Source organism: Lolium perenne, chromosome 2 (assembly GCF_019359855.2).
Source record: "Lolium perenne isolate Kyuss_39 chromosome 2, Kyuss_2.0, whole genome shotgun sequence".
NCBI classification, from domain to species: domain Eukaryota; kingdom Viridiplantae; phylum Streptophyta; class Magnoliopsida; order Poales; family Poaceae; genus Lolium; species Lolium perenne.
The window spans coordinates 75,779,013-75,790,529 of record NC_067245.2 but is presented as its reverse complement, the minus strand read 5'-3'; the positions used below and the strand labels follow the sequence as shown (position 1 = coordinate 75,790,529).

The 11,517-nt window shown below is 46.5% G+C and overlaps 1 protein-coding gene across 1 annotated transcript; it reads left to right on the top strand.

Annotated features, from left to right (window-relative positions):
- The first annotated feature begins 7,932 nt into the window (after positions 1–7,932).
- LOC127332993 (L-type lectin-domain containing receptor kinase IX.1-like) lies at positions 7,933–10,325 on the top strand. The gene has a single exon (XM_051359309.2). The coding sequence runs from the start codon at positions 7,941–7,943 to the stop codon at positions 10,107–10,109; it is 2,169 nt and encodes a 722-aa protein (XP_051215269.1). The 5' UTR covers positions 7,933–7,940; the 3' UTR covers positions 10,110–10,325.
- Positions 10,326–11,517: the final 1,192 nt, after the last annotated feature.

The window sequence follows — 11,517 nt, the reverse complement described above, 5'->3', positions numbered from 1 at the left end:
GGCGGTTAGGGTTGGGGAGGGGTCGGGAGGAGGAGGGGTTGGGGAGGGGTCAGACAATATTTAAATTCACGTCACACAAGTTATATTCCCTTGAATTCGTTTGAGGGAGCCCTTAAGGCATGTGATTGTGATGCTCTTAGATATGATTTCTCCGTGCTGTAGAGGAGCACGGACAATGTGCTAGTTATACGTAGTATTCAAAATACGTTGGAGATACCCTAATTGCTGGCTTCCGTGCGAAGTCGTTATTTCCTGTACAGAAATCCAGGGACGCACGTACGGTGCTAGCCACGGGTGCGAGGTTGTGGACTTGCGGTGAGGAATCGGTGCTACCTAATCTAGGGATCTGAAAGTGGTCTGTGTCGTTGTCTTTAATCTGCCGGTGATTGCTCGTGTGGGGTTTGCGCCGCTTGACCCCGATCGAGAGCGGTCGTCGCCTACGCTAGCCGCTCACGGCAACCAACCATGCATGCAAGTGGTTGGACGCACACGCAATTGACTTTTTTTTGTTTGAACGGGTACGCTCAATTGACTTGATGACCAGTTCCGTGAGCTCACGTGGGACTGTACGAACTATGGTAGTCGGGACACTGACCCGTGAGAAAACTAGTTGAAAGGTGCACGGACTACTACATACACTGTACAAAACACGTAGACGGTTGTGCTGCGCTAGGGGTCGGTTGCCCGATCCACGAGCCCCGGATCGTACCCGTTGATCTGTTATTGTGCGGTAGGAAATCAATTTATTTCTTGCTCACGCGGTCTGGTCTCTCCCGGGTTCTGCGCTGTGTCAGGTCAGAGGAAGTCATGTCGCTTTCATTGTCTGGTTCCTGTGTTGCCTTCTGCCCCACTGGTTGAGGTGACGTGGACATTGTGTGTGGAGTCCGCCATGGATTGAGCTACTTTGCCGGTCCACAAAGTCACTGACTTTGAGTACCTGACCTCACTTGTAAGTGACACAAAGTCAGTGACTTTGTGGGATGGCAAAGTCACTGAAGCTCAATCCGTCCGCCATGAGGTGCATTCCATCTCTCTCCTATGTAATACAGGGAAATGTTACTACTTTATCCTATTCATATTATTTACCGCTAAAAAGGATGTATCTACATTGAATCTGAGGCACTATATATTACTACCTCCATTCCAAAGTTTAAGGATTATATTTTTTTTAAGTCAAACTAAGTAAAGTTTGACCAAAATTTTAGAACAATCTATCAACGAATATAATAGTTTATAGATACCATATGAAAATATATTTTATTATCTATTTAGTAATATTAATTTTGTATTTTGTATGTTAATGATTTTTTGGTAAAAGCGTAGTCAAACTTGACATAGTTTCGCACATGGGACCAAGTCCCCGACGTTGCCGCCAGCGGCCGTTGTTTGAGATCCAGTCAGAGCATCGGTGGAGATGAAGAACATTATCGCTTTTCAGTTTTCCCACATGGGGTCCTTGTTGTAAAGTATGAGGATCAATGTGTCTTTCTTGTAATAGTTAGGGTCCTCTACGTAATTTTACCCATCGCTTAGTGGAGCTTCTGGGGATCTTCGGGCCTCTTTCCGTTCAAAGAAAACATAAAAAAATCTAGGAGAACACACAAACTTATAGCATACACTATAAAACCTAGCAACATATCGCGCTTGCTTTCACAACAAAATTTACATATGATTTTGTTACATTTTCAATGCATGTAAGCAACATTTAAAAATTCGCTAATATCATCGTCCATGGCGGCCCGACAACATAAAAAATTCTATAATTACTATAAGTATAGCAACATGATAGAAAATTAATAACAAGAAGTTAACTACTAAATGAGCCTCGCAATTAACATATAGGGTGAGGTTATTAAGCCTCGCAATTAACCATGTCTCAGGATGTAGTACGTAAAATACTATAGTGTACAGTGCAGGCAAAAAAAATAACATTGTTCATGCCCCAGGCGAGCATGCAATAAAAGACAGGAACATCCGACAAAAGGAGCAGACGAGCATGCAAGGAAAAAACTGCGGGCAGGGGCACGATAGAATATCAGCAGGCGCGCGCAGTGTGAGGTTGGGGGCAACCAGACAGAAAGAGAGTTGTTAGCATATCACATTTCTTGCTAAATGTTGATTTTGGTACACTTTGTGATTTGGAGTTAAAAACTACCACATTTGCCGATATTTTTGTAAATCAATCTTCAAAATTTCCGGTAAGAGCCTACTGCTTTGGCCTCCGGTGGTATATTATTATTTCTAAAAATTTGTAAATTGATGTATTCTTTTTAAAATTCAATAAAAAATATTTAAAAATTTCCTCAGTGATCATCTTGATGACAGGTCAGAAGATAAGAGGAGATCAGATAAGCCTCACACGTGCAATTGCGTATGTGCACGCAATTGCATATGGATATGTAATTACATATTTGTGTAATTTTAAACTTTATATACTCTTTTTGAGATTTTTTTTTTATGGATTTGCTACCTTAGGACTCAGTAGACTTTCTAACGCTAAATTATGCATGAAGATTCGTGCGAACTTTTCTTTTCCTTGTGTTGTTTTGCGTGGGCTTCAAACAGTGCTGAGTCCTGACCGGCCTAGTAAAATAAGAGGGTAAAGGGTTTGTTAAATAGTTGATCAAGCATCACTATAATATAAAGTGTCGCATTTTTTTCCATGTTTTACACTTTTTTATTTTCATTTTTTGTTTTGTGCATAATTAACTACTTAAGTTTGATGCGACATATAGAGTAATGACTTTTTTTCCAGTTGCAAATGTGGTTGCAACTGAGATTTTCTTATGCAGTTACAATTGAAGTTGCAACTGAGAGTTTTTCTAGTTGCAAGTGTCGCTGCAACTGTGACTTTTTTCAGTTGCAAGTGTGGTTGCAACTGAGACATTTTTCAGTTACATGTATGCTTTTCAACCAAGATTTTCTCTAATTGCAAGCGGGGTTGCACCTGTAATTTTTTCAGTTGCAAACGAGGTTGTAACTAATATCTTTGAGTTGCAAGTGAGGTTGCAACTGATTTTTTTTCTATTTATCAATTGTGTCGCGACTGATATTTTCAGTTGCAACTGTGATTTTATCCCATTACCAATGAAGTTTCAACTAATTTTTTTAACAAGAAATGATTTTTTCGTTAATAAGCTGGTTGTAACTATTTTTTTTGTACTTTGCGACGGGATCGACCGCTGAGATTTTCCTTGCAGAAAGAACTTGAAGCCATGATTTTTTCCAATGCAAAGCGGAAAAGAATCATTGGACGAGATCGGAATAACCGTTTCTGGATCAGATGAAACGTATTAAATGTTGCACCCACCATTTAAATACGCTACTCCATTGATCGGAGTATCTCTCTGCCCTTCCATTTGCTAGCCTAGACCTGGTGCATGCGTACAAGATTCCCAACCATTTTTGCAGCAAAAAATAAAGATTGCCAACCATTTAAACAGGCTATCTCTCTGTCCTCCTACTACGTACTGCATTTGCTACCTAGTGGCCGGCCTGGTGTATGCCGCATGCGCACAAGATTTCCGTCCGGGATCGCTAAGCAGCCCCGGCCCTGAGGGGGGGGGGGGGGGGGCAGGCGGGGCGGCCGCCTCGGGTCCCCAAACTCAAGGGGCCCCAAGTCCCGGTTAGCTAAGGCATAGGCATAGGCATACGCACCAGCGGGCAGCGGCGGAAGTTCATCTGGCGGCGCCATTAGACCATCTCCAGACGCTTCTCCCAAAGCGTCCCTCAAAGCAATTTGGGGCGCGTCGGATAAAAAATGCGTTCCAGCTGCGTTTCCCAAAGCCCATTTTTGTCCGACGCGCCCCGATACGGTGTCCAGCCCCGAGCCCGTCCCCGTCCCACCGGGGACGCACCGGGAACGCACCGGGGACGCCGGACGCACCGAAAAGCGAGGCTTAGCGACGCGGGCCCGACCCGTCAGCGGCACAATAAATTTTAACCTAACCGTCGCCTACCTCGCGACGGAAGTTATTGGCGCGCAGCGACGGTTCCAACTATGTATTAGTTTATGGAAACCACGTACCCAATTATGTATTAGTTTGTGGAAATTGAAATAAAAATGCCAAAAAAGTATTTTAAATGTTTGGGGGAGGCGTTTGGGGGACGTGGCTGGGGAGCGACGTCCCCCAAAGGCGACACGAACAAAACACGTCCCCCAAACGCTCAATCCGGCGCGGTCTGGGGGACGCGGCTGGAGATGAGCATGTCACTCTCGTGCCGTTCAGAGGAGGAGGACGAAGCGTTATTCTATCTAGTGGGCTGGAAATTCTTTTCCCTGGTACGTTGGGCTTTTTCCCCACTTGATCACTTTAGGCCTTTTCGCATTAATTAGCAATGAGGGGATTGAGTGGGTGTGGCCTGTCGAGGTAAATCAACACTTTGCATGGAGGATATAGCATGTTATACACGCACATCACACATAGATATCAGTTTCAGAAATCACGCTAAGTAATCACTTTTTGAAGTGAAGGATTCTGTTTCTAGCATGAGAAAACGAGGGTCAACAAGGGCGTATGCTTGCTCTAAAATCCCTATATGATGATGTAGGTCCTCATACTTGGCTAGTAATGGCGTAAATTATTATCATTAGTGTCTTTTAAAATAAAATTATCATTATTTCAATCAAAAGATCATTATATTAACATATATATTATTGGCATACCATAATTTGTGACTTTATAAATCTACTTCCTTCGATTCATATTAAGTATCATTAATTCAGTATAAAGTTATGCTAAATCAGCGAGACGTAGAAACATTGGATTGGATTCTTTAAGACAACAAATATAAATTTAATATAAAATTTTCTTCTGTAGAATTTAAATGTTTATCATTATGATTTCATATGTATATATGTGTGTATAAATTATTCTTTGAGATTTCTAGGGCCCTATATTTTTGTTTCGCCCCAGGTCCATGAAATTTTAGGACCGGCCCTGTCGCTAAGCCAAGTCAACAGCCGGTGTCATGCAGGATGAGTTTAGTGATGCGACTGGTACATGGACGGGTGGCTGACGTCATCTACTAGAATTTAGCTTAATTCTCAGCTAGGGCATGTACAATGGTTATATCTTAGCAGTGCCACGTAGGATAAACGCTGATGTGCAGGAAAGAGAAAGATGAAAAAAGACTTTGACTTCTCTTAGCTAAGAGATGATCTCTTACCCAATATCTCTCACCACAAATTTAGGATGTCTCGTTACTAAAGATAAGACTAAAAAACAACCCATTGTACATCATATTTTATTGTTATATCTAGATTACGTGGCAGAGTTAAGATAAGACAGTCTTATCAACCATTGCACATGTAAGACTAAGACAGACCCTTTATTTTATCATAACTTGTAACTGGTCTAGAAGTTATTTTATTTTTGATTTTGTTATTGGGCTTCTAATTACACACTGGAAAAAGTCTAAAAAGGAAGAAGCTCTGGATCTCTCATCAATCGATGATGACGTAATTAGAGTTCTTTTACGGTACACTTTACTAGTCCTATAGACTAGTAGTATTTTGGTTAATTTACATGGTAAGAAAATCATGATAGAGATTTGAGTGTATTTGTTACCATCTAAATGCAATTACGCCAGGCTCAGAGTTTGTTATCGCGATGCTACCTCCCACGCATGCAGGTAACACGATTTGAGCCATCACTATTTGCTTGTCCACTAGTAGATTTTAACCGACTCACACCTAGCACATGGAGCATATTTTAGGTTCAAGGTTATTCTTGTATTAAGCATCAGGCATCTCCAACGGAACGATACAAACGGATGCTTTACGACTGTTTGCGACCGCGCGATTAAAAATGCGTCGGGGACCAGACCAAGCGGCTCGATGAATAGTGATCGGGCCTCGGATGCGTCCCCGTGGACGTTGCACGGTCGCGCCAAGTGTCCGCGTGCTTTTCTCACGGGCCCGCATAGCAGCGACCTGTTTCGAACGCATCGCTTCCACGGCCGTTGCATCGGCGGTCATTGCTTCCGCGTCTGCGCTGCAGCCTTCGCCATCAATGGCGGCGCTTCCCCTTCTGCACCAGGACTGGTAGACAGCGGCTGGACTTCTGCGCCGACATCAATGGCATCGTCTCCCACGCGCGCCCGTCCTTTAAAATGCAAGGGGCATTGTCCCTGCCATTGCCCATATCACCGACACGTCTGCCCACCACTGCCCGCCGCCACATCCAAAGGAAAAGCACGACTCTGAGGCGTCCGGCTGCGGCAGAGGACACACAGGCAAACAGGATGCCGCTCCTCATCGATATGGCGCGGGTGCTGCATGCCAACTGATTGACGTGCAATCGATGGAGGGACGTGCACCTTCCTGGCGGCGGCTAGCGGCTCAGCTACCGCCGGGTGCCTGTCCCACCGATGCCGCGTCGCGAGCCGAAGAGGAGCACCGAGATCCTACGTAGGCGGGCTTACCTGCCACCGGGCCTCCACGACGATCCAGCCTTCGTCGTCAGCTCAAAGCATTGGCACACCTGGCGTCGTACCGAGACTTCCCATTCGCGCACCCATCGCCGCCTCGTCATCGAACACGGCACCCACCCGCGCCTCCACAGGACGACGATGCCGAGGAGGATGAGGACGACGCTGCAGAACTCGACCCCGCACCCGCCGCCGCCTCCGTCTCCGTCGTTCAACCCATGGGGTCCTCGACCTACAATAGGCGATGCAGAACTCGGCCCCGCACCCGCCGCCGCCTCCACCTCCATGGTTCAACCCATGGGGTCCTCGACCTCCACCTCCACCACCGGCAACACCGGCGTACGTTCCGCCATTTGCCAACTGGCCGTTGCAGGTACCGGACTTTGTCGTGCTTGACGATGATGTGGAGGAGTAGGCTAGGGCTTTAAGTTTTTATATTTTATATTTTCTTTTTTATCACTATGTAAATTATGTTTAAACAATGCGAACCCAAAAAAAATCATCGTGCCGCCTACACAAATTGATACACGGTCAGTTTCGACCATTTCGATCGATGCAAATGGATACGCACGGACAATTTAGACGTCTGTTTTGCTTATCCCGTTGGAGATGCCCTCAGGCAGCCAAAGATGTGCAAGCAATCTGCAATTACGTTGAATTTTTTTCGCATGAATTTACTAGTACTGTTTTCACTAGGCTGCAACTGAATTATTAATTATACTTGCTTTGAAAATTTGAGGAAATTTCATGTAATGTTTTTAAAATTGACCAAGTTCTTGGTCGTTATTTTGGCACTCTATTTCTACTTTCTCTATTCCTGTTGGCGATATATATATTTCTCTATATTAAATGTAATTAGATTCAAATTCTCTAGCACATGCACGGAATGTTTGTAAAGGAATAAAATAAAGAAGATATCATAAGCTTCCCTAAAAAGAAAATCTATTATAAGAAATGCTAAGCAAAGGAAAGTTTTTTTTGTTTGATGTGTGCCTACCAAATTAGCTCTTGGGTGGGAAAATACTACTCTTGGAAACGAGTAGTATTGAGTAAATTGGACCATCGGATCTACTGATTGGACGGCTAATATTTTCTAGTCCCTACCGTAAAAAGCCCCCGTAATTAACTGAGAACTAGCATAATTTCCGGCCGATCGGAGACTAGGCGTGTCCTAATATTGTTTCTGAAAATTTGTAAATCGGCGTATTACTTCTAAATTTGAGAATATTACTGGTTGTCCTGATGAGTGATGACACAGGTCAAATCAGGTAGGAGGGATTGATGTGTGTGGTCAACAAGGGGGACAAGTAGCTGCATACATTTCCACTATACCTATCAAGTAGCTACACGCATCTACTCCCGGTCTGAAAAAATCGACGCGGAGCAGCTATCGCTAGCGTATAAAGGTACCGGCTGCGTCGATTAAATACGACCCGAGGTACTAGCGTATAAAGGTACCGGCTGCTTCTTGCTCCTGGCTGGCGCGCGCCATTTGTGTTTCGTCCCCAATGGTAGTGGCAATGAATGCCCTGAGCTCAACAGTCCATGCAGTTGTACTCCTCACCTCGCTCTTGTTCATCTCCACGCTACCTCGCTGTAGACCAGTGTCATTCAGCTACAACTCCTCCGATTTCGATCGTTCCAACATCGCACTTGACGGAAGCGCGACTCCTTCTCAACGAGATGGCCTCATCGAGCTCACCCAGAATCCTGACCCAAAAGCGGAAGGAATTTTCAACACGATGGGCCGGGCGTCATACAGCAAGCCGGTGCTCCTCTGGGACAAGGCCACCGGCGAGGTGACAAGTTTCACCACGCGCTTCTCCTTCGCCATCAAGGCATCAAGCCAGGGCATGTACGCACCCGGCGACGGGATCGCCTTCTTCCTCTCGCCCTACCCGTCGAAAATACCACCCGAGGATGGTGGTGGTGGACCTGGTGGTGGCTACCTCGGCCTCTTCGTCAACAACAGCACCGCCTCCACTCCGGTCGTGGTGGCGGTGGAATTCGACACGTACCAAAATGGTTGGGACCCGAGCACCGATCACATCGGGATCGATGTTAACTCCATAAACTCGACGGCGGTGAAGGTGCTGCCGAATGGCATTCTCGCTAATTGTACGGAGCCGATGATTGCATTGGTGAGCTACAACAGCAGCACAAGATTGCTCGCCGTCGCCCTACAGCTCGACATGAGAGATGGAGGCATGAGGTACGAGATGAACAGCACAGTTGACCTCAGGAGTTTGCTCCCCGCGGAGGTGGCCATCGGGTTTTCTGCTGCTAGCGGGTGGTCCAGCAATCTGCACCGGGTGCTCACCTGGTCCTTCAACTCAACGTTGGTGGAGACGGTGCCTGTGGTGGTAGAAGAACCGAAAGGAAATGAAGGGGCGCGCAATAAGGCGGTCCAGACATTCCCCTCAAAAGGTATGGTCTTGCCGGTAGCCGGAGCGGCTAGTGCCGTGTTTACTGTCGCCTGTGTGGGTTCATTGATCTGGTTTCTGATGATGAGGCGCCGGCGGCGGATGAGCGGGGAGCAAGAGCACGAGATGGAGGACCTCGAGGTTAGCAGCATGGACAACGAGTTCGAGAGCGGCACCGGCCCGAGGCGATTTAGCTATGGCGAACTGGCCGCCGCGACGAACCACTTCTCCGAGGACGGGAAGCTCGGAGAAGGTGGCTTCGGATCGGTGTACAGGGGGTCCTTGAGCGATCTGGGCCTTGAAGTCGCCGTGAAGAGGATATCCAAGAGCTCCCAGCAAGGGAGGAAGGAGTACGTCTCCGAGGTCACCATCATAAGCCGCCTAAGGCACAGGAACCTAGTCGAGCTGGTCGGCTGGTGTCATCGCAGCGGCGAGTTCCTGCTCGTCTACGAGCTGGTGCCCAACGGCAGCCTCGAGGCTCACCTCTACGGCAGTGGCAAGGCGTTGACGTGGCCGAGCAGGTACAAGATTGTACTCGGGCTCGGCTCGGCACTGCTCTACCTGCACGAGCAGTGCAAGAAATGCGTGGTGCACAGGGACGTGAAGCCCAGCAACGTCATGCTGGACGCCTCCTTCGCCGCCAAGCTCGGCGACTTCGGGCTGGCCAAGCTCCTCGACCACGGCAGCAGCTTGGAGACGGCGTTTCTAGCAGGGACCATGGGGTACATGGACCCGGAGTACGCCGCCACCGGCAGAGCGAGCACCCCGTCTGACGTCTACAGCTTCGGCATCGTGCTGCTGGAGATCTGCTGCGGCAGAAGGCCGCGGCTGCCCCGAGACGAATCCATCAAGTCGTCCCTCCTCGAGTGGGTCTGGGACCTCTACAGCCGGGAAGAAACTCTCGAGGCAGCCGACAAGAGGCTGGACGGCGACTTCGACGACACGCAGATCCAGCGCGTGCTAGTCGTCGGGCTCTGGTGCGCGCACCCGGACCGAAGTGCGCGGCCGTCCATCAAGCAAGCGCTAGCCGTGCTTCAGTTCGAGGCTCCATTGCCTCCTCTCCCTCCGACGATGCCCGTGCCGACATACACGACGAGCGTTGCAGGTTCGTGGAGCGGTGATTCATCCAGTGCCGGAGTTCTTTCTTCCAGTGGGGGCGAACTTTGGACGACGACGAGTTCCTCCACAACTCCCCTGGTTGGCCATCCAACGGTTCTCCTCGCGCCACTTAAGCCCCAAACTGCTGCCGCCTAAGTCGTAACCATCATGGTGTTGGATATCAGAATTTCTCCCTTTCCAAACTCAATAATGAGGTTGCAGCTTGTTTTCAGATCTTGTTTTTTATTTGTTTCCTTCCGCAAGCGTGATGCAGATTTATTAAGATTTATGTAGCTCTGGTGTGGGGTGGTGTACTGGTGTAGCCATTCCGTCATGGATTTTCTTATACTCCGTATATATTCTATAAATATGATACCCTCTTCAAGGACATGTATATTCTATAAAGAAAACAGCATAAATTGTGAGGCGTGTAAGCGCTTAAGAGATTAAAATGGGTAAATTCTAATCACTTATCATCTCGTCAGTTGCATCTGGCAGTGTACTGTTTCGAGCAATGTGGTTTAGTACTACCTCAGTTCTAATAAATAAGGCTTATATATTTATTAAAAAGTCAAGTTAAGTACAGTTTCTACGGTTGATGATTAGTAATAGATCGGTGGAATTTTCGCGAAGTTAAGTACAGTTTAATCAAATTTGTACGAAAAACAATCAACAACTATAAAATTATATAGACATCATTGAAAAATATATTTCATGATGTATCTAACGATATTGATTTTGTATTGTACATGCTAATATTTTTTCTATAAACTTGACCAACCAAAACTCTATATAGGTTTAAAAAAATTGAGAATACACTCTAGAAGGTGTATTAGATATATAGAAAAAAGGGCAAAGAAGCCCGAGGCGACGCCTCAAGTGGCAAGTTCATGATGCCGACATGGGGCGACAACTCCCAACACTAAGCCTACTCTCCTAACTGCCACCACAACTTCACCGGTTCTAGAAAGCCAAAGCTATCAGTACGAAAAAAGCCTACCTAGACGTCACCGCTCGAACTCCTCCTTGATCTTCTTCTTCAAAAAAAACACATCCTTGATCTCCGTCTTGATCACCAGGATGGTTGGGTTAGCAGCATTGAAGACCACATCGTTCATGTACCTCCAAATGAACTAGAAGACCAAAATAATCGTAGTCCAAAGATCCCGCTGCGCAATGCCCTTGCGGCTTTGTCTCGAGGTCCACCAACTGACCAGATCAGAATTTTCCACCACAACCACTAGCGAACTAACCTTGTGGCTCGCCACCGAGACTAGCAGGCACATAGTCAGTTTAACTTTTAGAAAAAGTATAAGTCTTATTCATTGAAGTTCATCGAAGTGGAGGTAGTATTATTTTTCTAAACAACGGCTTATATTTTAGAACAGAGGTAATATTGCATTAGCAGATTCAGGGTTAATCGCCGCGGGACTCCCCGTACATATACTTAGCGCTACCTACCCTTCACGTCAATTTAATCAGACCAGAGGAAGTACTTCTGACTTGTACTTGACGGGTTGCTAACTAGAACCTCTGATTCATGATATAAATAGTTTTCAAAATT